This window comes from Elgaria multicarinata, chromosome 4 (genome assembly GCF_023053635.1).
Source record: "Elgaria multicarinata webbii isolate HBS135686 ecotype San Diego chromosome 4, rElgMul1.1.pri, whole genome shotgun sequence".
In the NCBI taxonomy this organism is placed as follows: domain Eukaryota; kingdom Metazoa; phylum Chordata; class Lepidosauria; order Squamata; family Anguidae; genus Elgaria; species Elgaria multicarinata.
In genome coordinates, this window is record NC_086174.1 from 218,505 (window position 1) to 232,347 (window position 13,843).

General features: G+C 53.1%; 1 protein-coding gene across 3 annotated transcripts; it reads right to left on the reverse strand.

The window, feature by feature from the left end:
- Window positions 1–613: 613 nt before the first annotated feature.
- Window positions 614–13,670, reverse strand: GPN1 (GPN-loop GTPase 1). Of its 3 annotated transcripts, XM_063123643.1 has the most exons (14): window positions 13,557–13,670; window positions 13,147–13,240; window positions 12,614–12,653; window positions 11,587–11,653; window positions 11,273–11,310; window positions 8,528–8,606; window positions 8,333–8,427; window positions 7,239–7,284; window positions 5,227–5,373; window positions 4,300–4,382; window positions 3,055–3,094; window positions 2,539–2,632; window positions 1,943–2,062; window positions 614–1,036 (listed from the first exon to the last, which is right to left on the reverse strand). In XM_063123643.1, the coding sequence occupies exons 1-14, from the start codon at window positions 13,650–13,652 to the stop codon at window positions 951–953; spliced, it is 1,125 nt and encodes a 374-aa protein (XP_062979713.1). In that variant the 5' UTR covers window positions 13,653–13,670; the 3' UTR covers window positions 614–950. The 3 variants fall into 3 exon arrangements, 2 of the variants coding, with proteins under 2 accessions (XP_062979713.1, XP_062979715.1); XM_063123645.1 differs by lacking the exon at window positions 13,147–13,240 and having other exon boundaries at window positions 13,557–13,640; XR_010025352.1 differs by lacking the exon at window positions 3,055–3,094 and having other exon boundaries at window positions 949–1,036.
- Window positions 13,671–13,843: the final 173 nt, after the last annotated feature.

Genomic DNA, 13,843 nt, shown 5'->3' on the forward strand with positions numbered 1-13,843 from the left:
TGTGAACTGCCCAGAGAGCTTCGGCTATGGGGCGGTATACAAACGCAAAAATAAATAAGCAACACAATGGACTGCCTAATTAATCAACCGTTGCTTATTGTGCCGTCCGAACCAGCCACCCTCTTGAATGTGTGTGATATTTACAGAGGGTTAGGCTCTCCCCTGCCCCTCTTCCCAACCCACCATCAAACTAAAGCTCACAGTACTCTGCACAGTAAATGCACACCTCTATACAGCTGCCAGGGCCCACTATAGCACACAAGCACGTGCCCCAAGGCACAGGGCCTGGGGATCTACGCAATTTCTACATGGGAGACCAGCAAAACCTCCAGGCCGCAGAGGACATCTGAGACGTGTGCAAGAACTGCCCATTTATCCTCCCGTGTCAGCTACGTCCTCTCAGAAGCCTTTGCCGAAAGCCCCGTGATCTCTCTGTGCCAACTGCTCCCTCTCCGTGGCCTCTTGGGCCCCTTCAGGACGGCCAAGGAAACGCACCCTCGCCCACCCCAGCCCTCCGCTCCTAGCAGTCCTGAACGCACAACCCAACTAACTCGGCTCTTGGTTCCCTCAGGTGTCACACGTGGCAAGATGAAGGAGCAAGCAGCACCAGCAATTTATGACAAAATAGATGTCTTCTCAGGTTGATAAGTTACAAAACAAAACTACACCACACGTGGCAGAGTGGATTGCCGGCCCCCCGTTCACAGGCTTTTCCCAAAGAGCTGCTTCAGGCCCACTGGAGGAGCAGGCGGAGCCCTCCGGGCCTGCAGAGGCACCTCCCGCCCGCTGCTTCAGCCCCACCCCCGAAGCAAAGGCAGCCCTGGGAAAGGCCCGAGAGTCCTGGGTGCCGGCAGAGCCAGGGACTGTCCCGGAGGGGCTTGGCCGGGCGCTCCCTCTGCCTCCTGCATCCACGTGGCGGCAGTGGCAGTGGCGGCTGTCCTCTTCGCGCCCTAGTGGCTGTTTCTGGCGGGGTAGCGCAGCTTGGCCTCCTGTAGAAAGCTCCGGAAGGCAGGCTCTTCGTGGCTTTCCTCAGTCACTACAGGAGGAGGAAGAGGAGACCTCCTGAGAAAGTGGGTCCCACCAACCCCTCCGGGGCCCAGGATGCCCCCCAGGAAGCCACCAGCACCACCGGAGTGGGAGGCTTCCTGCCCAGCCCACCCACTCGCTGGCCACAATGGTTAATAGCTGTTGTAAATGGATATTGCTGCTTTTATACTTCTGGTGGTTTTAAATTTTGTATATCTGTTTTTAATGTTTATTGTTTTAAACTTTTGTAAACCGCCCAGAGAGCTTCAGCTTTGGGGCAGTATATAAATGTAATAAATAAATAATAAATAAAAGCTGAGCCTGCTAAACTTATATCAGACACGGTTGAAGACGGTGAACTCGATGGCAGATTTGCCAAGGCCTCCGTGCCATATAATCCAGAGGTTGGCACTGATCAGCCAACTTGTAGATCGGGTAAGGAACTCATTTGAGGGGAGGGGGGAAGGGGGTCGGATAACCACCCACCCACCTGCCCCTGCGCAGGCCAAATGACAGAGGGCCGGCCGTGCCCATCGTCATTGGGTCCTCAGAAGGGCCAGCTAGAGCGCCTCACGTGCAACGAAGATGAGCCCCCGTTCGAGCTGCCTGCTGCAGAAGCAGCGCTGCAATCGGTGCCTTGGGGAGGGCGGCTTCACCCGCCCCGCACCACCCTCATTGCAGAGCACGTGGAGCAGGCAGCTGAATGCCCACTCTGCTCTTCAATCACGGATCGGAGGGAACGGACGGGGGGGTCCCCTTTCTTGCTAGCGCTCAGGGAGTGGCCTCACCCCAGCACCTGTGGGTCGGGGTGGGGTTAGGGCTCTCCATCCCAGTGGAGAATGGTCAGGGTCACTTTGGGGGCGGGGTGCCCCCCCGCCTCTCATGAACTCTTCCTGACCTTCAGAGCCTTCCTTACCCTCGTGGTCAATGTCGTCCGTATCGCTCTCTTGGGCTTCCTCCTGCTCCTCTTCCTCCTCCAAAGCGCCTCGCGTCAGGATGAGGGCTGAAGAGCCCAAGGAAGACTCTGCCATCGAGCCTAGGGGCAAGAGCCAAGCGCTGCCAATCCCACCCTGGCCCCGCAGCTGCCCCCGCCACGTTCGTGCCCCTTGCACAAAGGGGATGGCCGCCCTGGCCAGGCCATCACAGATTCTGCCCACTCCGGACAGCCGGCGAAGGCACAGCCCCTGGAGAGGCCACTGGGCAGGGGCAGGCTGGAGGCCAGCCGGGAGTGCCTGGCCAGAGACTCAGTGAGGAGGGGGCGGCCACACTGCCCTGCAAGCCCTCACGCGGAGCGGCCCAGCAACCCTCCCCGTCCCGGGCCTTTTCCTGGGAGGACGCAACCACCCCAACCCTTGGGCCTGCTCCTCCTTTGGGTGCTGGTCGCAGAGCAGGAGAGAGGAGCAGCAATGGCCAAAGAGAGTGTGGAGAGCCAGGATTCACAGCTGCCACCAGGCGGCTTGGAGGCCTTAAAGCCTCCCGCGGATGCCGGCAAGCCCCACAGCTCTCACCTACCAGACACTGCAGAGCTGCTCTCCACGGCAAGGGGGCCCATGTCGCGCTGCAAACGCTCCAGCTGCTCCTGCTGTTGCTGGCTCTGCATTCTTCCCTGCAAACAAGGAGAGCCCCTTCCGGTGACACAAGTGTCTATTTGGTGCCCCTGTAATCCCACCTCTCTTCCGCGACGGAGGTCAGGGCGTTGTTGTCGTTTTCCCCAAAACTGGGTCTCAAGGTGGCTTTACAAATTAAAACACGTACAGTTCCAAGACACCATCTCCCAAGCTGCTCAGTTCAGCAAGGTGGCCGCTTCATGCGCTGTCACCCGTCCCCTGGGCCCCACCTCTACACCTGTCAAAGCGCGCACGCACACGCCCCTTTCATGATAGGCAGAAAAGTCCCTCAGTGGCCTTTCTGTGTCTGCAAGGGCAAGGGGGGGAAAGACCCATCCCAAACACTGGGCGCTGCCAGAGATAAACGGCAGCCGTCACCCCACCAGCAACTACTTCCCGTAGAGTGTGGAGCCATACTTACACGTTTCTTCCTTAGGCGTTCATACTCTGGGCGATACTCTCTGGAGGGAGGGAGGGAGAGAAATGGGTTGCACCTATGTCCCCTTGTCGGGGAAATTAAGGGGTCCCCCCCGCCTGGTCTATCTGTTCTGAGCTAGGGCCTGTCTCACTCTTTTGTAGTAGTAGGCCCATGAACCAAAGCAAGCTTAAAGTATGAACACTGTTTTGCCAGGGGTAAAACCAGGGCAGAAAAACAAAACTGTGATTTGAGCTGAGAAACATGATGATCTCGCACGTACCACACATATTACACCTTGCTGAGTCCATTGGAAATTTCATACTTTCCTTTTCTCAATATGGTTTTTTGATGTCTTTGTAACCTAGCAATGAGCAATGGTAAGATAATGCTTTGCTCAGTTTGTAGAAAACTTACTGGAATCTATCCTGGTCAATACTAGTATTAGTGAGAAAGAGTTGCTAAGGTAACTTTAATTAGCATGTTATGGTGATCAAAGATCAAGTTTTGTTCTGCTGAACTAAAAATTAATAAATTGATGATTAATTTATTTATTTTATTACATTTTTATACCACCCAATAGCCGAAGCTCTCTTACTGATGCATGTAATGCTTTTAAAATCTGTATAAAAGAAGGTTTGATCTCTGAATGAAAAAAGGCTTCTCACATGGACCTCCTTCCAAGTGCTGAATCCATTTATTGCTTGCAATAAACTACTTCTCTAAAGAGCGGACATTCTGTCTTGAGAATTATTGACTCCCACTGAAAGTTCCCAAACAACCAGTGGGGGGGGGCACTCATTCCAGATTTCCCCCCTACACCCCTCCTGCCCTGACAGCCCAGGGTGTGGGTAACAGGGGTGCTCCCCGTGTATCCAGCGGTGCTGCAGGGGCACCAGCACCCTGAGCAGCAGCTGACCATACACCCAATCCCGGGAGGGAGGGCTTTGTCTGCAGACCTATCTGCCCTACAGAGTGAGGGCTGAGCTCTGGTCTCGCCAGAGGCCACCTATGCTGCACCAAGAGGGTTCACGGCATGGCGGCAGGCAGGGCTCAGGCTTCAAGCAAACACAGAGACGTCACTGCTGCAGGATGCAGCATGCCTGGAAAGCTGACCTGAGCTTCACACAAAGAACTGGCTGAATCATGAGGCAGGAGGCTCTGGAGAACCTCCTGCTCAGCCTGTCCTGAAATATGCCCAATGCAACCCCAGCTCATGCCCACACCAGCTGCCTTCCTGAAGACGCTCACCTTTCATATTCATCCACAGCTTTGGCCACCTGTTCAAAAAATTCATCCAGCCCTGTCCCCTGGACAGCAGAGACGCCCACCACCTGCAAGAGAAAGTCCCTGGGGTGGAAACTGGTGGCAAGACGGAGGCTGCGCCTGGAATGAGAGTGGGGGTAGCAAAGACCCTCTTCTGCTCCATGGCTGGCGCACAGACCCGCCTCTCCTCCACCTCCAGCAACACATCACAGGCTCTGGCTACAGCCAGGGAATGAAGCTCTGGGAGAGAGGCCTGTTCAAGGCCAGCCAGCCAGCCTGGGGCAGACAGTCACCCAATCCTGCCATCCAGCATTCGTAACGACCTGCTGCAATATCCCTCTACAGGGCGCCTGGGGGCTCTTCCACCCTCTGTGGAAGCACAGGTGTCTGGGAGGGCCTTTGGCCAGCTTAGGCTACTGCACCAGCTGCAAAACCACCTACCATTGGCCATGCAGGCACTAGTTCTACCCAGGCGAGACTGCTGCCATGTGACTTAAAATACTTAAAAGGCTGTCACACAGAGGAGGGCCAGGATCTCTTCTCGATCCTCCCAGAGTGTTAGAGCAGTACGGCAATGGAATCAGTTACCTAGGGAGGTTGTGGGCTCTCCCACACTAGAGGCCTTCAAGAGGCAGCTGGACAAGCATCTGTCAGGGATGCTTTAGGGTGGATTCCTGCATTGAGCAGGGGGTTGGACTCGAAGGCCTTGTGGGCCCCTTCCAGCTCTGCTATTCTATGATTCTACGACCTGCACGGGGCTGCCTTTGAAGGTGTCCAGCAAACTTCCAACAGGTGCAGAATGTGGTTGCTTGCTGAGGCCAGATGGTCAGAGCATCTTACACCGATTCAAAACCCAGATAAACCCACCCGCCACCCGGGAGGGGAGGGAGCAGTGCAAAGAACAGCCCCCACCTTGAGTGAGTTGTAGAATTCATCCAGCACCAGGCTCATGGAGCGGGTCAAGTTACTGACGTAGGTGGCTTCCTGGCTGAGGGCGTCCTGGAAGGCTTCAAAGTCCTGCATCCATTCCACGGCAAAGCTGTGGTCAATGATGTCCGTCTGAATCAAGGGAGAAGAAGGCGTAGTGGCGGACTCAGTGCCTGATTGGGAAGGGGGCAGCTCCTACCCCAACTTGATGTTGTGCAGACTTCTACTGTTACTTTCTACTGTTAGTTTTACCCTACCCTGTGCCTGCTTACCCTACCCTGTACCAGTTTGCATTCTCTTCCCCTCCTTATTGTTTTACTATGATTTTATTAGATTGTAAGCCTATGCGGCAGGGTCTTGCTATTTACTGCTTTACTCTGTACAGCACCATGTACACTGATGGTGCTATATAAATAAATAAATAATAATAATAATAATAATAATAATAATAATAATAATAATAACAGCCGCCTGGCTGAAGTGCTCGCTCGCATGCATGCAGCCAAAGGCCAAGAAAAAGGAGCCCTCCCTGTAGCGGCTGGCTCTCTCCGGAGGGCGCAGGGCTGGCTGACGGGCGGCTCCTCCTCTCCGTCATTGGGCAAAGGCAGGTTCAGCGTTGGAAGCTATTGGCCCAGCCAGGCTTGGTACTTGCCCTGATTAGAAGGAAAACCTCAGATGCCTGACTCTCCCCTGGAAGCAAGCAACTAAACTGCCTCTGAAAAACGGAAAGGATGGAGTCTTGCCTCACAGCGAACAACACCCACACACAGGTATGCACACACACACACACACACACACACACACACACACACAGGTTCCTCTTAACATGAGCAACTTGCCCAGAGAAGGCGTTGAGAGGAACAAAACTCCGGGTCAAGAGTGGAGGAAGGCAGGTCAGACGGCCCAACTACCCCCAAGGAGAACCCACATTCACCACACGCGTGTCCCTCCTCCCTCCAAGGGCCAGGGCGCTTCTCCCCGCTGTAAGTCCTGCATTAGGGGCCCACAAGGGGCTTTCATGGTTTCTGCCTGCCACAAGCCAGAGTGTGGTAGAGAAAGCTGGAGGCTGGGAATGAAGAGCTGGCCAGCGAGGAGGTGCTGGAGGTCACTGAGAAAGGGGTGGTTCCTTGGGCCACAGCTGAGGGTCTCCAAAGGAAGGGCTCCGGGCAGGGTACAAGGCGCCCCTCACAAGGGCTGGGAAGTACGTGCTTGGAGGAAGCTGAGGAGCCTGATCAGGAGGGCCCTAAACAAAACCCTGCCTGGGAGGGGAGGCAGAGGGCCACAGCTCAGTGCTGAGTTCAGTATCAGAGCCAAGGACAGGAGGGGCAAGCGCAGCAATGGAGGCCGGGCCCAGTATTGGGCAGGGACCCTGGGAAGGTGCAACACCCGCAGCCTTCAGTGTCTCTATGCCAATGCAGGGAGTACGGGAAACGAACAGGAGCAACTGAAAACCTCACACAGGAAGGCCAGCGCGCCCTGACAGACATCACGGAGACATGGCAGGGAGAGGAGATTAATGGCTGGAATAGACCTCCCTGGAATAGACTTACCTTTCCATGGGCACCTGCAGAGGCAGGTAACTCCAGACTGTTGAAAGAAGACAGCCTGGAGGCCCTGACCAGCTGCCAGATGAAAAAAGCCTGGCCTACTATGCTCCTCTCTCTGAGCTCCCAAGAGAGCTACAAGAGCCAACAAGCTCCACTCCCAAAGCGTTTTCCTCCCCAGGCTCCTGAGTCTATTTTTCCTGGAGACAGGTGAAGCCATCAGACTTCAATTAGTAGGTCAGGTCGGTCACACACACACACAGTTTTGTATACAGCTTTAAAAAGAAAGGAAAGAGGAAAACTAAGAGCATAGGAAAGCACAGGGGGAGGGCCAAGAAAAAGGAGGCGCGCCTGGGAAACATTTGAAGTTGGAACCATGTTTTGGCTTGCGGTGAAAGATGGATCCCAGACAGGAAAAGATGAAACGCAACTGGAGCAGAACATTCCACTCACCTTGTTCATGGCCACAATAAATGGGAGCTTTGTTTTGTACAGGATGCTGAAAAGAACAGAGAACGGTCAGGGATGCAGAGAAGCCTTGGGCAAGAAACCCCTGGCTCTCCCAAAGTCCAGCCCTGCAGCAATTCCTGGCAAACTGGTAGTAACTAGAACATGGCCTGAAGGCCCATGCAGAAGCGAAGAGGCCCCTGGTTCTGGCCAATGAGAGATGGCCTGGGATCGCTGCGCAAACCACCCTGGGCTCTGCAGAAGACAGGTGCAGCACATGTGCAGTCGATAAAGCAGGCCAGCAGAAACCATGACATGTGCAATGCAGAAGAAGGGCGCGTACTCAGACGCAGTGGCGTTCGCTGAGTTAGCTGCCTGAGCATGCCTTTTGGTTCACATTCACCAGCAGAAAGGTCACTGGGAAATGGTACAGGTAGCATAGGCACAACCCTCATATTCCTAGGTCAAGTGTACTTTTTAATTGTCTACTCTCCCCTCTCTTGGATCCCAAGCAAAATAAAAATCTTCCTTAGCGATGCACAAATTGACAGCGAAATCCAAAGATGGAGCAGCAAAGAAGACGTCTCCTCAGTCAGTACACTCAAGGAAGCCCCACAGTTCAAGCGTCGGGAGGTCATCCATGGTGAGTTTCTGCCCAAGCCCACCGTCCATCCAAGCCTCCCCTCCACTTCCTGGCACCATCTGCCTGCCTATGGAACGTCCTCTCCAATGCTCTAAGCCCGGCACTTAAGGCTCTCCAAGGCTTTTAACTCAGCATGCTAACGAATTTTGTGTTTTATCCTCTAGGGTTTTTTTGAATTCTATTTGGCTTCCTGCTGCTGCGATGTTTTAGCGTTATTTTTATTTCCATAAAATAATAGAGAAGTTCATTGTAATAAGCTACCATGGGCATTTTTGGGAGAAATGAGATAGAACCAATTCAATTTCTAACAGACAAACACTGTGGTGAGCATTCAGCTGGGGCATCTAATTAAAAACGACAGTAGGGAGAAAGCAATGTCTCCCCAGAAGGACAGGTAAGAGAGACAAGATAAAGGGGACCCCTTCAACCCCCACCCACCCACGAGGAGGCCTCTTACCTGCAGGCATACAGCATGTTGGACATGAAGGTGACAGGGCTGGTGCTGCGAGACGTGTCCATCACGTAAACCACCACCGATGGGAAAGAGGATGCCTAAATGGGCCACGTCCCAGAAAGAGCATTAGGGAACCAGGGCTGGCCTTCCTTGGGCTGTCCCTCCCTACTCAGGCACGCCTAAACAGGAGGCACTCACCAGGGCTTCGGTGATGATGGTGCCTGAGGCAGACCAGGTGAACACCTCAATCTGCCCAGGGGTGTCAATCAGGACATACCTGCAAGAGAAAGAATTTGTTCTCTCTCACGCACAAAAACCAGTAATGGAGACTTTCCTCAAAGGGGGGGGGGGCGGTGCCCAGTAACTGCCACGACGCAGAGCCTCAGCAATCCAGACACGCGCCACCGCCTGCACCTGCCCATCTCTCCCTGGAACAAGCAAGCCTTCACCCAGCCATTACCCTTGTCAGTCCAGTGTGCCCATGGCAGTCCAAGGCTACTGCACCTGCCTCGGGGGGTGGCTCTTTGAGAATCCATACCATCCATATACTGTTATACTGTTAGCTTTACCCTACCCAGTGCCTGTTTACCCTACCCTGTGCCTGTTTGCATTCTCTTCCCCTCCTTATTGTTTTATTATGATTTTATTAGAATGTAAGCCTATGCGGCAGGGTCTTGCTATTTACTGTTTTACTCTGTACAGCACCATGTACATTGATGGTGCTATATAAATTAATAATAATAATAAATAATAATCCAGGGGGGGACCCCAAGGTCTCCACAAACCCTACTGCTGTGCAACGTGGTTCGGCTCCAGGGTTTCTGGAACATGCCCAATATCTAGCTCCATTTCGTTTTGTTTCCCAGCCTGAGATGGCCTTGTTCAGCCTTGTGGGCCATCTATGGTGGGAAGCGCATCCCACGTTGGTGCTCTTTGGGCTGCCTTTGAAAACCATCCAGAAACATCAGCTGGCACAGAACGCTGATGTGAGGCTTTGGACCAGAGCCAGTTCTCATAACATAGCTCCGTTGTTAAGTCATCTCCACTATTTGCTGGTCTGTTTCCGACCCCAATTCACTGTATCACCTTTAAAGCCCTAAGTGGCTTAAGATCAGGATACTTGGGAGTCCATATCATAGAATCATAGAATAGCAGAGTTGGAAGGGGCCTACAAGGCCATCGAGTCCAACCCTCTGCTCAATGAACCTGCCCAGGCCCTGAGATTGGGAGAGGCCCTGCTGCATGGCCTACCAGAACCCTGAGATTCATTTGGCAGGAATGTCAGATAGGGCCGTTTCTGTTGCTGGGTCTGGAATGCTAAGTCACGCCTCTAAAAGCCTCTTTGTTCCCAGAGGACTTTAGCCTGTCAGCTATTTGAGGATATAGTTTAGCCTCTTATGTTGCCCCCTGCTTTTTAATTTAGTTGGTATTAGGGTTTTGTTTGTATCTTTTAGTTTGTGTTTTACATTTCACTGTTTTTGCTTGGTTGTTGATAGATCTACAGCTGCCTACAGCTCCTCGGATTAAGGTAGGAAGGCTCACCAATGTTTTTGATATGTACATAATAAAGGTAAAAATGGACTTCCCAGATTCACCCATTTAAGGCAGTTCTGCTCAACGTGAGGGATGCATGCACGTCCCTAGCACAGGTACTGCGTTGCCGTGGTTCCGCTCCTACTTGGATGGCCGATTCCAGAAGGTGGTGCTGGGGTATTATTGCTCTGTGCCATGGCACTTATGCCACGGGGTTCCACAGGGCTCTATTTTATCCCCTATGCTGTTTAACATATACATGAAACTGCTGGGGGAAGTTATCCGGAGATGTGGACTGAGGTGTCATCAATATGCGGATGATACCCAGCTCTACCTCTCCTTTTCATCAAACCCAGGTGAGGCAGTGGCTGTTCTGAACCAGTGCCTGGGCACAGTAATGGACTGAATGAGGGCTAACAAACTGAGACTCAATCCAGACAAGACGGAGGTACTGTTAGCGGGTGGTTCATCTGTCCGGCGAGGTGATGTTTGCCCTGTCCTGGACGGGGTTGCACTCTCCCTAAAGGATCAGGTCTGTAGTTTGGGGGTGCTCTTGGATCCAGAACTGTCACTTGAGGCACAGGTGAACTCAGTGGCAAAGAGCACCTTTTATCAGCTTAGGCTGATATACCAACTACGCCCTCATCTGGACAGAGATAGCCTAGCTACAGTTATCCAAGCTCTGATAACCTCTAGTTTGGATTACTGCAATGCGTTATACGTGGGGCTGCCTTTGAAAATGGTCCAGTAACTTCAGCTGGTACAAAACAGGGCAACCGCCAGTCCTTTTACAACTTCATTGGCTGCCAGTCCAGATCCGGGCCCGATTCAAAGTACTGGTACTAACATACAAAGCCCTAAATGGCTTGGGTCCAGGTTATTTGAAGGAACGCCTCTTCCCATATGTACCTGCCCGAACATTAAGATCATCGACAGGGGTCCTTCTCCGTAAGACCCTGCCAAAGAAAGTAAGGCAGGTGGCTACTAGGAGGAGGGCTTTCTCTGTTGTGGCACCCTGGCTGTGGAACGAGCTCCCCAGAGAGGTCTGCCTGGCGCCTACACTGTATTCTTTTCGTCGCCAGCTGAAGACCTTTTTATTTTCTCAGTATTTTAACACCTAAATTTAAACTTTGCTGTTTTAATTCTGTATTTTAATCCTATATCAGTTTCTGCTGATTTTTTTTTATCCTGTTTTTTATCCTGGTTGTGCTTTTTATATTGTATTTTGTATTTGGGTTTTTAGATTGTTGGATGTTTTATTATGTTCTTAATGGTTTTAATTTTTGTGAACCGCCCAGAGAGCTTCAGCTATTGGGCGGCATAAAAATGTAATAAATAAATAAATAGCACAAGAAGGCTCCCATCTTCCATCCCCACCCTAGGATGGCATCAGACTTCTCATTGACTTACTGGGATGCAGTCTGACGTTTCTCAATAAACTTCATCACCTGATCAGAATGAGAAAGAGAAGGATGGTTTAGGTGAAGAAACAACAGCTGGAGTTTGCAGAGCAACTATTTTAACAAAGCCAGAGACTATCAGCACTCCAGAACTATCTTGGCCTATTAAAACTTTTCAGTGGATACAATTATAAATCTGTTCTGCGCCTTAGCAATGATGTAGCCCAGAATGTCAAACACCCATCCCAACAGAAAATATTCAACAGCTGCAAACCCAACCAACACAAAGCAGCATTCAGAGAAAGCAGCAAAGCAGTCACATACCTGATCAAATCTTGTAGCAAATAGATTCAGGGAAGTCACAATGCCACCATTTGGGCCTAGCCCATACCTGGAGCTTGTTCAGGAAAGGTCAGAATACACTAGTCATCAGTGCCTGCGCATTGTCTCCCGACCACATCCCACAAGAGCAGGAAACCTGCAGAGTCTGCTAAAAACAGTCAGCTGCCACTGGAGTACTATATATCCAACGAGACAGTTTCTTATCTTCTCGGTCATCCCAGAGTACAGGACACGGAATAATGGGCTCAAGTTACAGGAAGCCAGATTCCAGCTGGACATCAGGAAAAACTTCCTGACTGTTAGAGCAGTACGACAATGGAACCCATGACCTAGGGAGGTGGTGGGTTCTCCCACACTAGAAGCATTTAGGATAGTCATTTAGGACAGAATGCTTTTAGATGGATTCCTGCATTGAGCAGGGGGTTGGACTTGATGGCCTTAGAGGCCCCTTCCAATGCTACTATTCTATGACATGTCTAGCAAGACAGTAGAGCAGCCCAACAGAATCACCACATGGTGTTTCTGGCAATGAAGCAGCTGATACAAAGTGTGTGTGTGAGAGAGAGAGGAGAGATCCCCCTCAGACCTGGCAGTGTTGAGAAGCTCTTGGCTACTGGGGCTCCACTTAGGCAGACCAGGTGAACACCTCAATCTGCCCAGGGCAAATGCTTGGCAACCAGGGGCCAAAGACTGCCAAATAAATAAATAAATAAATAAAAATACCTGCCCCACCCAGCTGGTGCTGCCTCTAGGTTTCTGGCTAGAGATCAGAGATGAATGGCCTTCAGGCCAATGACGACAACTTCTCTCCACCCCCTACAAGAAAGGGGTAGGACAACCACCAGCCATGAGACAGAGCCCTTGTCAAACATCCTCTCGATCTGCCACCAAAACGCCTTCCTGCCTCCATTCCCAGTTACTCCCACAATCCCACAAACCCAACACCCATGCCGACAGCCTTGTGTGATCAATGTAATCCTTCAAAAATGGCAAACTAAGCCAAGGATACTGCTTCATGACTTCTTTGTACTTCACAGTGTCCCGAATATCTTTAAAAACAAAAAAGGAGAAAGAGAACAGTTACTGCTTATACCTGTCTACTCAGGTGTTTTCTGAAACTAAGCTCAACTCTCAGCACAACTATCACAACCACCACACAACAGCCTGGCTCAAAATAAACTCAGAGAACTCACCGAGCGCACACACACACCTGCCTTAACGGAAAAGGCCTGGCCCTCAGGTAGCCCCATTTCATCCGCTTGGCCTTTCTGCACACACCTCCGTTAGCATCTCACACGCCCCTTCCCTTCCCTTCCCTTCCCGCTCACACCTGCATTTTAGCCGATTTCACATCTCCTAAACTCACAAGGGGAAAGAAGGCCTCGTGTTTACCCCCGCCCCTCCCCACGACCCCCGGAGAATGGCCAACGAAGGAAGAACCGGGCCATCGGCCTACGGAATAAGGACGAGGGGAAAGCAAGAACGACCCTCCGCAGCCGACAGACCCGGGCGGCCAGCGGTGCGGTGCGCTCCGCCACTCACCGATGTTGGCCGGGAAAGGCAGTTCGTGCACCGCCGGATCCAGGTTAATGATGTACGGAGCAGCCCGCTGGCTGTGCAGGTGGGCGGCCAGCCTCTGCGGGGGGGGGGGGGAGGAAGGGGCAGCGCGTCAGCCCAGGGGGGCGGGGGGCGGGGGGCGGGCGGCGGGGGGGCTGCCCGTGGCGGCTAGTCTGCGGGCAGGGCAGGCGGCGGGGCAGGGGGGCCTCCTGTACCCGCCCGTGGCTGGGAGGCCCGAGCGGCAAGAGGGGGCCTAGCTGCCCTGCCTTGCCCTGCCCTGCCCTGCCCGCAGACTGGGTGCGGGACGGAACGAGCCCTCACCCCCCCGGGCTTCAGGGGCCTCCCGAGGCGGCCGAGAGACCGCGACCCCGGCCCTCCCCACGGGCCCGGCCCACCTGCACGAGCGCCGTCTTGCCGGAGCCGGCCATGCCCAGCACCAGGACGCAGACGGTGGGTCCCGGCGTCGCGCTCGCCGCACCGGCTGCCGCCATCTTGCCGCCGGCTCTCTCCTTCGCTTCCGCTTCCGGGGCAGAGGGCGCTCCTGCCGACGCAGCCGAGTCAGGGCTGCGGGAGGCCCGAGATTCTGCTCGCCTCAGTTCCCGGAAAACTATAGAGCTGCCGAGGCCTAGAGCGAACTGTCCTCTTGACCGGAGGTGGGTGGTGACGCGGGGACTGAGGAGCG

What these genes read in the sequence shown, in the direction of transcription:
- GPN1 (XM_063123643.1), bottom strand. Translation starts at nt 13,652, where the DNA reads ATGGCGGCAGCCGGTGCGGCGAGCGCGACGCCGGGACCCACCGTCTGC. An exon ending in GCCTTTCCCGGCCAACATCG is followed by an intron (nt 12,654 to 13,146) that starts GTGAGTGGCGGA and finishes TTGTTTTTAAAG; the next exon opens with ATATTCGGGACACTGTGAAG. An exon ending in CCATCATCACCGAAGCCCTG is followed by an intron (nt 8,428 to 8,527) that starts GTGAGTGCCTCC and finishes TGGCCCATTTAG; the next exon opens with GCATCCTCTTTCCCATCGGT.